This window comes from Hippichthys cyanospilos, chromosome 20 (genome assembly GCF_059441005.1).
Source record: "Hippichthys cyanospilos isolate Australia breed blue-spotted pipefish chromosome 20, RoL_Hcya_1.0, whole genome shotgun sequence".
NCBI classification, from domain to species: Eukaryota; Metazoa; Chordata; class Actinopteri; order Syngnathiformes; family Syngnathidae; genus Hippichthys; species Hippichthys cyanospilos.
Window position 1 is genome coordinate 2,754,450 of NC_142388.1, and position 16,174 is coordinate 2,770,623.

Genomic DNA, 16,174 nt, shown 5'->3' on the forward strand with positions numbered 1-16,174 from the left:
TCTTTCGATGAGCGACTCAGCCCGGATTTGAATTTTTTATTTCGTTGCGCCGAGCTGGCTGAATATAATATGTCATTGTTGAATTAATTTATTCGCGGATCGTGGCATCGGCAGCTTCCAACAACGCTGCCCTGCTAATGAAAGAAAACAAATGGAAATGCGCGGTGGAAAATTTGCCTTGGAAATTTGATTGCATTTTGGATTAGCTGTTTAGCAAACAAGAAGCACATCTTATTGAATTCCCAATTCAGTCCTACATAGTTCTTTAGCCGAACCTTCACCACTTTTAAATACCCACCATGTATTTTGACACAAATCCCGGAATTTGCTTTGCAAGGTTCTTAAATGGCCTCTGTCAAACATCCGCAAAAACTGAAAAGTTTGACTTTTTATTTGATTTGTGGTTAACAGAGTGATATGATTCCGCGGGTATTCCGATTTTCACCTAAGATACGATGCCGCTAAAGCAATCTAAAATCAAATGGGGGGCACGTGAAGGCACGGTGGATCGTTGGTGAGATTTTAACAGGTAACAGCAAATCTAACTTAATGCTTTTTAACACTGGCAGAAAGAGCAGTTTTCTTTTTAAATTAAGAGCAAATGAACTACAACATGAAAGAACTCATCGCTGGATTGTGTTTTAGTCAATCGTCGATAACATCAAATGCTTTTTTTGTTGTGTGTTAAATTAATGATGCAATTTTCTTGCAGATGACACACAAAATCAGATGTTATCTTCTGGTGATGCATCATAAAATAATTCCAAAGTTTGTTAAAACCCATATCAATGGCACATCACCCTGTTTTAATGTTTTTGTTTCACTGTTTTTCACCCCAAAATGCCATGAGTCGAAATATGTGCTTTTCCTTGAATCTTTTTTCTTTTTTTTTTATTTATCTTTAAATGTTACGAGAGACCCGCTTTATTCCAAACATTTGGATGATATAAATTCAACCGTGAACCTAATAACATACTGCATTTGCAGAAAGAAAAAAAATCTACATGAAATGAACTTAGAACTATTGCTATCATGTTAGACGTTAGATGTTTGCTTTAGGTTTACCATAAAGAGACATTAGATAAAAGGCACTCTTGAATATAAGTTTAGTTTAGATTTGTTTTTTTTTAATATTTACAGGCAGCTGCAATACATTACCATGTCTTCCTTCTGGACAGAAGCGCCGGTGGCAGTCGCCTTGTCATCTTCAACTTTTCGGATGACTTTGGTTGTTTCTGTGTTCTGTTCGTCGCTACCAGACATAGCGGGGATGGATTCCAATTCGTCCGGAAAAAATACTGCATTTTGCAAAGACAATGATATTTTAGACAACCTTGAAAATCAAATTGAACAAAATTGCGTTCTAAAAGTTTTCTTTGGAACAATTGTGTGTGTGTGTGTGTGTGTGTGTGTGTGTGTGGGGGGGGGGGGGGGGGGGGGATGGGGGGATTAACTGCACAACGTTTTTTTTTTCTTATAATAAACAATGAAACATTATGTAGAATGTTATTTGTATAGTTCTAATTCACAACAAAGGTTGCAGAAACATACAAGACTCTGTAGCAGTTCCCATAGTAGCCACTAGACTGCAGTATTGCATCGCAACATTACGTCCATCACACGTCATCAAAGGTTGAGTACTTTTATTTTGGCTTTATCATACATTCGATGTCCATGTGCAACCTTATCCCCTTGCCTTTTAGCGTCTATGGAGCCCCACAATGTAACCATCCTATACATTTATGTGCACTTTTTTACAACATTTTGTCTCAACAAGACACCAAAGTTAATCGCACCCACCCAAACTCGTGAGACATAATTTGAAAGGACAGGCGGTCCTAGTGAGGACACTAGGACTTGGTAGGAAAGCTTCAATGGCAAAAATGTCTACTACAATGGACACGAATAAATAGGCTTAGTTTCCGGAGAATATGTCGCACTTGGAAGTAAACATTTAAAAATGGGGGAAACAAAACAACAATAACAACACTAACTACGTTCAATCAAATGCCCCAAATTTGTCTCGCAATTTACGTCCCTCGACTACTTTGGCAAATACTTTGAAAATGTTTTTGAGCTAATACAAGTTTTATGGTGGATGATGATTAGCTTATCTGCCTCATTATTCATTCAAAGCTTATCAATGTTCACTTTACGTTTTTTCTGTCTAGAGTTGCAAAATTCTCCTCGTGCTGGCATTTATTTGAGGGGGAAAAAAAATCAGATTCATACAAGATTCTAGTGTGTGCATAGCCATAAAAGCAAGTTTTATGGATTTTTACTGTCGATGCATGCACGGCAGGGAAAATGAGCCCACCCCCAAGCCCCACAAAAAGCATGTTGGAAGAATAAAGTGAGTGCTTTTCAATTAGAACGAAATGGAAGCGAATCAGCATTTTGCCCATTTGCGTCGACCCGTCGTAACGCTACTGTGAGCATCAGTGTGTGTGTGTTGTGCACGCACTCTTTAGCTAGGTGGCACTGTTGCACTTTCTTGCTCAAATGTACAGAAAAAAAACCCTCCTTCCTACCAATCCATCATTTAGCGCGGCCACCAACTTACTCTCATTGAATCCATTTGGAAATTCAGCACAATGCCATTTGGTGATAATAAAAGCCATATACGATAAAGCTTGATATACAGTCCCAGGTACACAGACCTCGTTAATGAAAACAAAGCTGCCTTGTTTATGTGCTGAGCACCCAAGGTTTTAGCAGTATATATATATATATATATATATATATATATATATATATATATAGCAGGGATTGCAGGCAGCTGCACATTAAACATGCACGCTCCACTATTTGCCTTGTTAAAAGGCGGGATTTCAAAGTGCGCCATGGCGTGAGCTATCCATGGAGCATGATCAAGGGCACAGCCTCGCCGTTGAGACGTGGCTTAACTGGCTGAAATTAATTCACTTTCCTGCTGAGATATTTCCCTGGGCACCAGGGAAAGGGGTGGGGGGGGCAAGAGGAGCAAACTTCATTTGACTTCCCGTTGACCCACTTCCTCAAGCCAGTTGGAGAACCATAGGAGAAGATTCTTTCATTGTATATACTCACGTAGGAGCTACTCATAAATGCAAGAACGGGCAGAGAAAAATCATCAAAGTGGCAAATTAACAGCGTCCTCCTGTGCATTGACGTTCACCTGGCTGATGCTTTTCGCTAGTGTAAAACTCATTAAGACATCCACCGCGAGGGTGATTTGAGTGAGACTTGCAGACATCGGAAGAAGCCGACAGGATTCTCACTCCGGCAAAGATTAAAGTATACGTTTAGAGCTTAATAAATTAGCTGCATTGCTTATACAGAACTGAGTGAGTGGCGTAGCGTGTCCGGTTCACCCCAACGTAGAAAGATAATTGATAAATTGTTTATTTTACTGACCGGCCAGGTAAGGTCCCTTTTTTAAATTTATGGCTATCATCACAATTTATTATGACAATAATAAAAAAAATCTCAACTCATTCCTTGCCAACAACAAGAATTCTCGTCATGTAAAATACTTCTGCCCGTGACTACGTTTTTTTTTTACTTTCTTTTATGAATAGAGTGATGACACTCTTGGCCAGCGCTCCTCTTAATTTGGAGCTTATTGAGCACTCTAGTAATTAAGTGTGACCATTTGATGGGAGTGTTGCTCCACAGAGTGACGATAAATGTGACCGGCTGGTCGGCTTTTCCGTTAATACTCAGCACTGAAATTTAAAGGGATAATTTTATCATTTGGCCATTTCCGGCACTAAAAACTGTCGTTGCTCCAAAAATAAAAGTGAACTAAAAGCTTACAGCGATGTAAAGGATTATTGACTGACCAAAGGCTATAATACAATCATCTCAATTAATCAATTTTGAAACTTATTTTGTGTTTTTTCCTTGAAAATCAAAACAGTGAGTATAGTGACAAAAACAGTATAAAATTAGAAGGGAAAAAAACCAAAAATAACACATTTATCACCTATGGTTAGATCTGATATTACTGAAAAGATTTGATGTGGTGGAAGCAAAACAAAGAAATTGCAGTAGTTATTGAAACACTTTAATAACGGCACCATTTTAATGGTCCCTAGAGGTTATACTATGATTTTTTTGGGAAAAAACTAATTGCGTGAAAATGCAGTAAAATCTATGATGAATTATTCATGTCGTGAATTATTGACCTACCGAAGGCCTTAATATAATCATCTGTTATTACACTTGGAAATTTTTTGCAACATTCTCTGTTGCCTTGAAAAATGCCTTTTGAGCTGTTGTTTTGAATGAATGAATTAGATAGATAGATAGATAGATAGATAGATAGATAGATAGATAGATAGATAGATAGATAGATATAGATAGATAGATAGATAGATAGATAGATAGATCTAACAGCCTGTTAATGCTCGATCTTGATAGATAGATAGATAGATAGATAGATAGATAGATAGATAGATAGATAGATAGATAGATAGATAGATAGATAGATAGATAGATAGATAGATAGATAGATAGATAGATAGATAGATCTAACAGCCTGTTAATGCTCGATCTTGATAGATAGATAGATAGATAGATAGATAGATAGATAGATAGATAGATAGATAGATAGATAGATAGATAGATAGATAGATAGATAGATAGATAGATAGATAGATAGATAGATAGATAGATAGATAGATAGATAGATAGATAGTTAGATAGATGATTATTGTATAACATTTAAAATGGGAGCCATTGAGGGCTGATTGTTCAGCAAACATCAAACTGCGCGAGGGTTAATAAATGTGAACACTCCAACTGGCTTTTTTATTACGTGCAAGTGTGTGTGTGTGTGTGCGCACAGTATTTCTCACGTGTGAGGTGAGATTTAGAACACGCTTACTGTACTGTAGATACCTTGGGTTTCTTTGAAACTGAGCAGATGGGCAAAAGCCGCCTGGGACTCATCCAATTCCCAGCTGTGATACAGCACCTCTGCCCTCAGCAAATACCTGTAATCCTGTCACACGTACAAAAAAGGTGGATAAGTCCGTGCAAAAAAAAAAATGCACGATACAAATAAAGGTATCACACAGAGGATATTTTATTCTTCGCTTACTGTGAGGACATGGTATTTAAATGAGCATCACCTGTAAATACACTTTTTTTCTTCTTCTTTAAAGCAGCTCAAACCGCCAATGGCAAAACCTCTAGCCGCGGAGCGTAACATCGCCTTAATCACAGACGTCTGCTCTAATTGATCAGTGGTCTTAAGGACTAATCAATATGCGTCCACTCCCGCCTGCTGATGCTTCACTGGTTTGGACATGATCCGTCTCATTAGCGTCCACGCGGCCGCTCGTTCTTCATTAGCGCCTCTGCGCGATTGGAAGGCGCCGTGTGCTAGTTAATGGACGAGTGGGCAGACGACTGCTCCCTAAGTCAAGCGACAAAAGCGTCCCTCTGCTTTCTGCTGCTCTCCTCGTGTGAGAATTTGAGTGGGTGGATGGCTAAGTTCATGCGTGTTAGCCTGAAAGTAAGGTGCTATGAGTATCTGGCGGTAAAAAAAAAATAAAAAAAGACTGTGGACGCAAGCGGGAAGGAGGAGGAGCGGCGTTACCGGCGGCCTGGTGGGCGGCGGCGGCGGCGAGTGGTCAACTTCGCTGTCCGATTTCCCCGACGCGACGCTCTCCTCGTCTTCTTCCTCGCTGTCGTCCAACGCCTTGATCTCGTCCTCCTGGGCCGGGGGCGTGAGCTGGTTCTCCTCCGCTGCGCCATTGGGTGCTGTAACGAGGAGAGCGAAGGCCCGGGTCGGAGGAAAATAAAAAGACAAAACGTCGTGTCGCGTTATCGCGCCGGGAAGAGGAAAGCAAATTAAAGGGTTGCAGAAGTTTCACTGACAGAAAGTGTGAAAAAAAAAAAAAGCTACAAAATTATCTAAAAAAAGTGATTAATTAGGTACTAAAAGTATAGACGTAACCATGTAGGTAATTTAGTAGGTACTTTTGTGCCTGAAGTAATCAATTACTTTAGTACTTATTTACCTACTAAATGACTTTAAGTAATTGAGTACTTCAGTGCCTAAATGTCTAAAATAATTGCAAGTGGACAATTACTTTGATCCTTTTAGTACTTCGAGTAATCGATTACTTTAGTACTTAGTATATCAAGCATTTTCAGCTACTTTTTTTAGACTCACACTTTAAAAAAGACAAAAAAAAGATTACTTAGTACTTAAAAACAAAGTAATCGATTGCCTTGGTACTTAATTCTTTCGTTTCTTAATTCTTAATATACAGAGCACTTTTCGCCACTTTTTTGGACTAACGCGTAAAAATAAAAAAAGATTACTTTAGTACATAAAAACATAGCAATCAATTACATTGGTACTTAATTAATTTGTTTCCTAATTCTTAACACAGCCTAAAAATAAAGTAAAACATGTAAATACCCGGGATTGACTCCCCGGATACTTATATGTAAAAATAAATCTTTGGGATTGAATGAATTAAATTCGTATGGCCAAAATGAAGCGCGAAAATTCTTGAATCTTTTTGATTCGTGAAAATCGAGTTCGGTAGTCATAAACCAACAATGTCAATAATATATATAATAAATGAATAAATAGCTCCCAAATAATAAGTCCCCAACCTAATAGCTCCGCTTCCTCCTCCTCCTCCTCCTCTTCCTCCACTTCCTCCTCCTCCTCTTCCTCTTCCTCCTCCGGCTCTTCATTGGGCAGGAAGTTGGCGACGGGTATGATGACGTGGCCTTGGCCGACGGCGCTGGCCACTACCGTCTCTTTCTCCAGGATTGACAGCCGGATCTTGACGTAGCGGCTGGACGTCTGGAAGTGAACGGTGCCTAGCAGCGGCTCGCTCACTTTCACGGTGTAGCTGCCGAACGGAAGAAAAACAAAACACACAATCGGCATCTATGTATAACACTATTTCAGATAGACTTGCAAAAAATTTTTTTTAAATCGTCTGTGTTTCTTGGTCTTACCCACATATAACATCGTTATTGTTGGGAATGTAGTAATCCTGGAATTCCTGGATGGCAAAGGTGTTGAGTGGAAGCTCATGGGACAATTTCGGGAGAGGCTCTTGAGTGGCGGTCAGGCGCAACGTCCACTTGGGGTTTATGGGTGGCGATTCGGGGGTGAGAACCTCGGCGACAAAAGTGTAACCGAACTGCAGCGGGAGACAAAGAAAACGTTTGAAAAATTGGATTGTTACACAATCTATCCTTTGGTCGCTGAATAAAATACTGCAGATTCAAAGTTCAATAAATCAGACACGGATGGGATTGCGCTGGACCCCCCCCCCATTCCTAAAATGCTTTGCGCTGGTTTGGGGGTACTTGGCTGAAAATGCTCCAATAAGTGTAGAATCATATACCAATATTTAAAATTGTTATTCAAACAGTTACGATGTGGATTATGAAATGACTTTGAATTAAAGGCAATTTAGCTCGACTTCCTTGAAGCTCATGTGAATGAGGAGGCGTTTCCAAACTTTTGACTGGTGTTAAAACTGAGAAAAGCGTCTTATATCCCATAAACTCTTATACACCATGACTCGAATGAAAAATGGAAAGATTGCTTTTGTGCAGCGTCATGATATTCTGACGCCAATGTAAAAATGACTGTACGGTACTTTATTGTGTCAGTGGAATTGTAAAGCGAGGACCGCCAATGAGTTCTAGGCAGAACTGATCGAACCTCATTGGGTTGGTAAAGAAGCGGCGGCACTCTGGTGATGAGCTTGCTCAGCTCTTCGCCCGTGTCGTTATTCATGACGTGCAGTCGGGAATAAGGAACTGGACTGTAGACGTTTGGCAACAGCAGCGTTTCCTTGGTGAAAAAGAACACCTCTCTTCAAACAAATACAAAATGGAGAACATACAGTAAGTCATTGCATTCAAAAGGAACCACGCGCACTCAGATATGGAAAACCATGATAAATGAGTCCCGACCGAAAGACCAAGATCCAGGAGTTGGCTTTTTCCGGGAGGTTGACGGAGTAGTCGGTGAAGACCACTTTGGTCCATTCATCCAGTTGACATGGGTAGATGGGAGTTTCCCTGCCTGAGAGCTCAAACATGTACCTGCACAGGAGATTAGTAGAGAAGATTCATCCATCTTATTTTGTGTTGCAAAGTAAATTTTAAACACGTTCAAGAAAACGTTCAACGCGAAAAACAATTAAGAATTTCCGAAAAAAAAGACTGTTTAGAATGTCTTAAAAATGTTTTGTGATTAGCGCTGGAGGGGGTAAGTTGACCAAGTCGGGTACGTCTTTCGACTTTATAAGAAGTCGACAAAAAAAATGACGCTTGACGCTCAGTCGGAATGGTGTTTGCACCACCGTTAGCTACACGGACCGATCGGGGAGAAAAGGTCATATGAAATGTTTGTGATCATTGGAGTGGAGTGAGACCATCTTGAAGTAGGGCTCAATTACTTGTTTGGGTGCACCACCTAGTGGTCGAATACAGCACTAGGGCTGTATTATTTGAGAATATATGTGATTACAATCTAGTGTGCCTCAATTTCAGGTGTTGAAAATTTAACCAGCAGGTAACGCATGAAATGTGTACAGTCTGCTTGTCAAGAAGTCGTACACAAAGAAGAGAAAGAACAGGAAGTTATTGACCTCATTGTAAAAAAAAAAAAAACAGGTGGCGCCACTCAGATTTATTCACAATATTGAAGCAACATCTGTAAGTGTCACTATTACATATGTAATGTAGATATAACATTGTGAGAACAACACACTTGTGTTTGCTGATCTTAATTACCAGAGCACTAATGCTAATTATGATAGCTAACTGGTTAGCATAGGAACATTTTGGAACGATCCTCAATGGCAGTGAATGAGTTAAAAATAGACAGCATGGCGTACTAGCCAATGGCGTGTCTGCCTTGCGATATTCATTGAAACGATCTGAAAGTTATGGACACTCAAGTTTACGCATGAAATATTGTTGTGCATTAATGCTAATCATGATAGCTAACCGTTAGCATTGGCAAAATGTATTAGGGTCTGAATATTCGTACATAGACAAGATACAAATAAGTGGTATCGGAGTAGTGATACCCACTTACTACTCACTTATAATTTTGTCGATTATAAAAAAAGAATAATAATGATTGACAGCCTGAGACAGGCTCCAGCTTATGCCGAAATCTTGACTCAGAAAAATATTAATACTACTTCTATTCCCGAGTGTGTGTTTGCGTTTTGGGGGGGGGGGGGCGAACAAATCAAGAGAACAGATTACGCTCCAGCTTGGGAGATTCCGCTCAAATCATAAAAGTTGAAAGACACAATGTCCAGGCCCTCAACGCTCATGCACAAACATACTTCCCCAGGCGCTGGGTCATACGGCAGACGCTGCGAGCTCGTTGGAACGACGTAAGGATAAACAGCAGATGGTACCGCTGGGAAAAAAGATGGAACACAATGTGGAAAATACTCCCCGCCTGGCTGCCACAACCAGGAGAGGGAGCCAATACCGGGTGCGCGGAGAAGCTCAAAAGGATGAAACCATATCAAATATATCGCGCAGATTGTTCGGAGCGGCAGGGCTGTCTGGTTGCCGGTTTAAAGGCAAAAAAAAAAAAAAATCTGTGACGAAGATGTAAGCTTCATTTACCGGAGCAGGGAGTAAGCGTGTTTCTCCATGTCGCTTTCCACCTTTGACCACATGTCCAAAAGCATTGCGGACGCACGGTAGCTCTCCTTGGTGCCTGCACGACACGAGGAGCGCGTCAACACGGCAGCAAAGTAGCATTAAAGATGAAAGACAATGCACATTGCCAATACATGAAACATTTATTGGGGTTGACCTACTTTCCGGCGGAAAGCTTATTTTGCCTCGGCGAGCGAGAGGGGGAAGAGCGGCGTGTTCTTACTGTATCGTCATGTAACGCTGGCAAATTGTGTCGACTTGTATAGCGCATGCACAGGTGTCGCGTTGTTTTGTCAAGCTAATGAGCATGCGGTTGGCTTTTTTTTTTTTTTTTCGCTGAAAGTGATACATTGGGGCCAAGGCAGGCCACTGAGAGATGAAGACCTACTATATTTATCACCAGAGGGTAGATAGGAAGAGATGGGAAGAGCCAGTGCGGCGAAAAAGAAAATAACATGGGAAAAATAAAAAAAAAAGCCGACGCGCGGATGTCAACCGGGAAAGAGTTGTTCTACTGTGGAAAAGGCTGATTGCTTCTTTTAATGAATACGTTCTCAAATTAAGTGGCGGCCTAACAGCTGCGTGTTTGACTAATGAATACGCTGAACGACAATTAGGAAAGCAGCACGGCGGAACCTTCGAAAACACGCCGCAAAAGTCAAATGAAAATTTTTTTTGCTCTGTGAGCGTCTAAAGAGGAAGCGGGCAAAAGTATAGTCTGCGGGCTGGATGCGTCCTGCCTCAGTTCGTAATTTTAAATAGTCGATCTTATCAAGTAATGTAAAAAATAAACTGAAAAAAAAGGTGTTAACTATCTGCAGTGGCCAGCCAATCGCAGGGCAAATCGAGACAAACAAACATTCACGCACCCAATCACGCCTAAGGACAATTTAGTATGTCCAAAACACCTGGCATGCATGTTTTTGGAGGGTGGGAGTGCCCGGAGAAAACCCACATAGGCTCGGGGACAACATGCAAACCCACACAGGAAGGCCGGAGCCAGGTGGATTACAATTCGGGTCCATAAACTGTGAGGCGGATGTTCTAACCACTGCGCCATCGAGCTACCCACTTTTTCAAATAAATTAAAAAAAAAAAAAAAATGATAGCATACATTTGTTCGCTACGCCACTTAAAACACGACTGAAAATGACATTAGAGTCGTTCAGGTAACAACCAATCACAGGACAGCCGCTTGGATGGAAATGGATTTTGCTGCTTAAATTATACTCAACAAACACATCACCTTTTCAGACGAGCGCACTGGACCTATTATGGTTAATATTATTAGGGAGAAGAACATTTTTGGTGTACTTTCATTCGTTTTTTTTTTTTTCTTTGGTTTGAAATTAGACAGAGTCACCGAATGGATTTTGTTCCCGTTTAAAGGTTCCACTACATTTTTCATGAAACGTTTCTTCCATTGGCTCATGCATGCAAATGCAGCAGTGGGATTTGCAAAGTGAATCTCAGTCAAATCGGTACCCGTTCCAAACGAAGGTAGGGGGAAAAAAAAAAAAAGAAAAACCCAGAAAAAATTCAATCGAACCTGATTTATGCAAACGAGCCTCGAACGTACGGTCGCTGTGTTCATCTGGCCTTTGCATTTTATTCCGTGTACGACCCCTTCAGCCATAAGGAAGAAAAGTGACTGAAATCGGCACCTTTACCTCGACGGGAAAATGACACACTATAGAGGAATATCAAAGGGAAATACAGCCCAGTCTTCAGCCCACCCACAACCACTGCGGGGATGTTTTGTGTGCGTGTTTGACTTGTGGTGGGCTTACGCGTATGTATTAACGCAACGGCGACCCGCGGCCTGTCACAATGTATTAGAAAGAGTGGCAGTCTCATCCTCTGCTCAGAGGCTCAATACATGCCACCGGGCCGGATCAAACTGCGAGCGGAGGAAGCAGACGGCGCCGAGCGCTTGCTTTTATGCGTTCGGACAGTGCGTCGGATTCTCCTCGTGACGGCACGGGCGCCGCTGCGCCGCATTCCCAACGAGAAACGAGCAAGAGCGGAAGTGGCCAAAAGGACTTTGGGATTTCAAGTCAAGTGTGAATTTACCAACTTTGGAGGCTTTGCAGACCGCTCGCACCAAGCGTCCCCTGAAGGCGGCCTGCAGGACGACGGCCGCCTTGACCTCCTCCTCTGTCGCCTCCCTGTCCATCCACGTTTCCGGGAGCTTGGACTCCTGACACGCTTTTAGGGAACAGCAGTGCAGGGACAATGAAGACTAATTCATGCTTTGAGAATATGTATGTGTGTGTGTATATATATATATATACTTCATCTAAACACTAAAAAAAAATACTAAAAAAACAACACAACTCGCAAAAATTAGTCTTAAAAGGATAACAAATGAATTTAGCCATTTTCAGCAGTAAAAAGTGAATATTATGTTTATAAATAATTTGTATTTTCATGTATTTTTCCACATGTAAGACCTTTGGGAAGGAAGTCAACCAATAAAAATAATAATAATAATAATAATAATAAATACTAAATAATACAAATTCATAACATATGAATCAAGCAGGAAAAATCCCTCATATCCATGTTTTTATTTTGCAACCAGCTGTTGACTGCAAATGACATCACAGTTCCTCTGGGCTCAGATATCCACCAATTACAGCCCAGCTTGCAAATGTCACATGACCAAACTCAAAAAGATAGGGGAGCAGTGATTGGCCGTTACCTGAGCAACTGTGGATATTTTCAATAGAGGAAAAAGTGACGAAATTGCCGCCTCCCTGCCAAAGATATATTATATATTTATTATATATTTATATATTTTTTTTAATAAAAAATGTTTTTGCCTTTTTTGTTGCTTTTTTTTAATGTTCCCCAAATCAAATACCAGTCACAATCGATGTGTCTACTTGTAAAGCTGCACAGAATTAATGTTTATTACCGAAAATTTGGGGTTGACATGCTCTCTACGAAAAAAAAAAATGTTGCCAACTGATGTCACCTCAAGACGAAATCACACGCGCTCAGGGAACAGATAGCAACCAATCACAGCTCAGCTTACGAACGTCAGATGACCGACCCGGAAAAAAGGTGAGGCATCAAGAGGAAAACTTTCTAAGAAAATAACTGTACGTGAAAAAATAGCTAAGACAAAAGTTTTAACTGTATGATGCTGAAAGTGGCTAAATATTACAAATATATCTCATTGGACAATATTAATCATCGGCAAAATGCAAGGCTGTCAAGGCCTCTCCTATGCTCACTTGAATCGACGAATATTATAAATAACATATTTTAGCGATGGAATCGGCATCATACTGCTAAGCGGACTGAACGATTACAAAATTCCGTTTGGCGTCCATGACGCGTACTAGTAAAAGGAAGACAGAAATGACATGTTACATGCAGGGGAGTAGCGCTTGCGTGCCCTCGCCAGCAGAGAAGGGTCAGCGGTGAGGACCAGTACGGCAAAGCGCTCCCTCGGGGTCATTTCCCTGCCCAGGGCATCGCGCAGCATATGATAGACGGCCGAGCTGAACACCTGAGGGCCCCCGCGCACACGCGTTCACATACCAGGGGAGATGATGCGGCATGTAGCGTTTCCAGAAAAATAATGTAACCTTTCGGACGTGCCAGTTTTCCAGCGGGCTTTGTTTGGGACTGAGCGCTTCCTCCAGGTTGCGTCTCGTTTGAGGCTTTTGCCCATGCCGGTCGTGAAAGGAGGCCGCCACTTTGGCCAGGGGACGCATGATAACCTTTGCTTTCTCGATGAAGCGGAGACTCTCCTGCGTTGAGAAAATAAGAAGAAGAATATTAATATTCTGCACTCACAAAGCGTATCGCATACCGCTGGACTGTGAAAAAAATACAAATCGATTCACGAGCGCGGATTGCTAACGTGATTTTTTTGTTTGTATGCAAAACAGTAAGGTCTGCGGAATACCTGCTCAAGCTAAAAAATATCCATTCTATTTCTTATCAAATGTTTTGGAGCGGTTTGGGAACAGTGACATGAAGAGGCTGGGTGAAGATCCTGAGCCACTTTCAAGCGGCTGCAAGATGACATTTTTGAAAAGATTAGCATCCATTTGTGTCCAATGTTGTGTCCATTTGGACTCAGAAAGACTGCAAAATTAATCGCACGAGACGACACTGGAAACATTTTTATTTTGGACCGCATTATAGTGTTTCTGTCAGAGGGCCGGAGTGACTGTGATTTCAAATACATTTTAAGTGTGTTGATCACACATTTACCAAGATTTGATATCAGAAGTCGGCAAAAACTGTTCAATAGAATAAGAAAATGTTTGTTTTTCTTCCCCCAAATTTTTAAAACTTAAAGACAACTTGCAATTTTGGTATTTTAGTCAGAAACCTGAAGTGAAATCAGCATTTCAAGGGCCACAAAAAGTGAGGTGGCGGGCCGGATCTGGCCCCCGGGCCTCAACTTTGACACCCGTGCTTTAGAGAATCTCAAATGAGTCAAAAGATGAAGATCAAAAACCAATGTCTACTTAAGCGGACAAAAATGAAAAGGGCGGCTCTCAGAAAGATATAGTAACACTTTTGAGTGCCGTTGACGTGAAAGTACGTCAATAGTAACCCTTTCGAGGAGTGCCACCTGACGTCAGCTACTTTTTTTTTTTTTTTTTATGGGACTGGGCAGAGAAACAAACATGATGAACCCGTAAACTAAAGCTGCGCTAGCTAACAGCACCAGCTTCTCAAGAATTAAAAGTGACTTTTGACGAAAGTTTTGCCACTTTCTCGCGAAATCGTGATTCTGTTATTTTTCTAACAAAAGTATTAATTGGTTGACTTTACGTGTTCATCCTTTCAATGCTGACGTCAACGCTATTCATCGGCTGAGTATATTTCATTCGATCGAGGGATTTCATTTAATTTTGTTCCATGGATGATTCAAGGGCAAATGGTTGAAAAAAATGAGATAAAGAGAACAGAAACAAACACGCGGCGTTCTCATGAAAGATAATCACCTAAAAACCTGCCTCATAACAGAGAAAAATACTTTCAATTTTACTCCACCATAATTCCTAAACGTTTACGCTGATCCTGGTATATTTTGCGATCGCGGTAGTGAAATGTGTAGGGGGAGGTCATGAAAATGAGCTAGCGTGATTCACCTTGGTACAGAGTGACATAATGGCGTCCTCCTCCCCGAAGGAGAAAGGAGTTTTGCTGAACAGGTGCACATGGTAGCCCAGCTCTGCGTACATGTGGAAGGACAAAACATGGCGCCTGGAGGTGGGAGAGAAAACATGCAATTGGGATTTGTTGCAAAAATATAATCATTTGTTGGTGTGCGCAAAACCTCGTGGCACATTTGGTGGTTGGTCCTCTGGTCAATGGAAAAATCTGACGGTGGATTGGGGCTAATGACCGGCGTGAAAATTCCCAAAATTCCCGTGCCTAATTGCTTACGAAGTTCTAAGTTGGATTTATGTGTTTCTGCATCATCTTTCGTGAGGAACAATAAGATGGAAGCTCAAGAATGGAATTCTCATATTGTGGAATGTTTGGTAAACATATCGAGTGATATGGAATGACATTGAGGGCTATGGAAAGATATAAAATGACATGGAACGAGTACAAAATGTTGAAGTTTCAATATTAATTGGTCGAAAAATGTCGAAATTATGGGGAAAAACAACATATAAATACATAAATATTATTTGCATGTTTTTCAAGGACAAATATGTCAGGTGAACAGTTTACAACAGTGGGAACGATTTGAGTTGGTTGAAAAAAGGAATTAAAGGATGAATATTGTGGCTATTGTAAAATTGAATAGAATTTTTGGTAAGCAGAATTTTTTTTTGCGTTGGTAGGAAAATGCTGAACAGTTTAGCAGTTGAAACTACATTGGTATATATATATATATATATATATATATATATATATATATATATATATATATATATATATACACACATATATATATTTTTTTTTTACATTTTTGTGGGTATTTTATCGGTAAAAATGGTAAATTTGGGTAAAGAGTACATAACTATGAAGGTGAATTGAACAATCACTTTTTTGCAAATTGAAAAATGATAGAAACTAATGTGCCGCTGGGATTGGACGATGAAATTTGAGGTAAAAAATGTGATATTTTGTAGAAATCCATAAATTCGGGATTAAAAAAAAAAAAAGTATGCTCACCTGCCAGATTTTTTAATATATTCAAATCAGACGGGTGAGAATTGGTCAGAAAATTTTGGCTACACAAAAAAGTAGCAGCACATTAAAAAAAAAAAGGAAAAAAAGTGAAAGGTTGGAACATTGAAAATCAGTCGAAAAACGCGGCCGTTCATAGCACGTAAATGAAGAAATCTATACGAGAGTATAACAAAGTTATATGCGTAAGAATAATGTGTGAAGGCCTGCTGCCTTCCCAACATGAAGTTAAGCCGCGTTTCATTTTGGAGGTCGCGCGGTGACTTGAAACGCATCTGGTAGCAGCCTGCCGAGTTCACGGTCTGGTCAGACCTGCGGAAAAGCGCAACGCTAT

At 40.6% G+C, this 16,174-nt stretch overlaps 1 protein-coding gene across 4 annotated transcripts in view; it reads right to left on the reverse strand.

The window, feature by feature from the left end:
- Positions 1–16,174, reverse strand: part of adgb (androglobin) — a 44,359-nt gene that overhangs the window by 5,916 nt on the left and 22,269 nt on the right. For 3 of the 4 annotated variants that reach the window (XM_088404143.1, XM_088404142.1, XM_088404139.1), the window contains exons 19-30: positions 14,787–14,901; positions 13,263–13,427; positions 13,045–13,183; positions 11,737–11,871; positions 9,628–9,721; positions 7,945–8,076; positions 7,691–7,844; positions 6,973–7,160; positions 6,619–6,863; positions 5,588–5,751; positions 4,885–4,987; positions 1,159–1,298 (exon numbers count right to left, since the gene is read on the reverse strand). In XM_088404143.1, coding sequence (XP_088260269.1) covers positions 1,159–1,298; positions 4,885–4,987; positions 5,588–5,751; positions 6,619–6,863; positions 6,973–7,160; positions 7,691–7,844; positions 7,945–8,076; positions 9,628–9,721; positions 11,737–11,871; positions 13,045–13,183; positions 13,263–13,427; positions 14,787–14,901 — 1,774 coding nt within the window. Of the gene's footprint in view, positions 1–1,158; positions 1,299–4,884; positions 4,988–5,587; positions 5,752–6,618; positions 6,864–6,972; positions 7,161–7,690; positions 7,845–7,944; positions 8,077–9,627; positions 9,722–11,736; positions 11,872–13,044; positions 13,184–13,215; positions 13,428–14,786; positions 14,902–16,174 lie in introns of all 4 variants that reach the window. The other variant, XM_088404141.1, reaches the window with a different exon arrangement.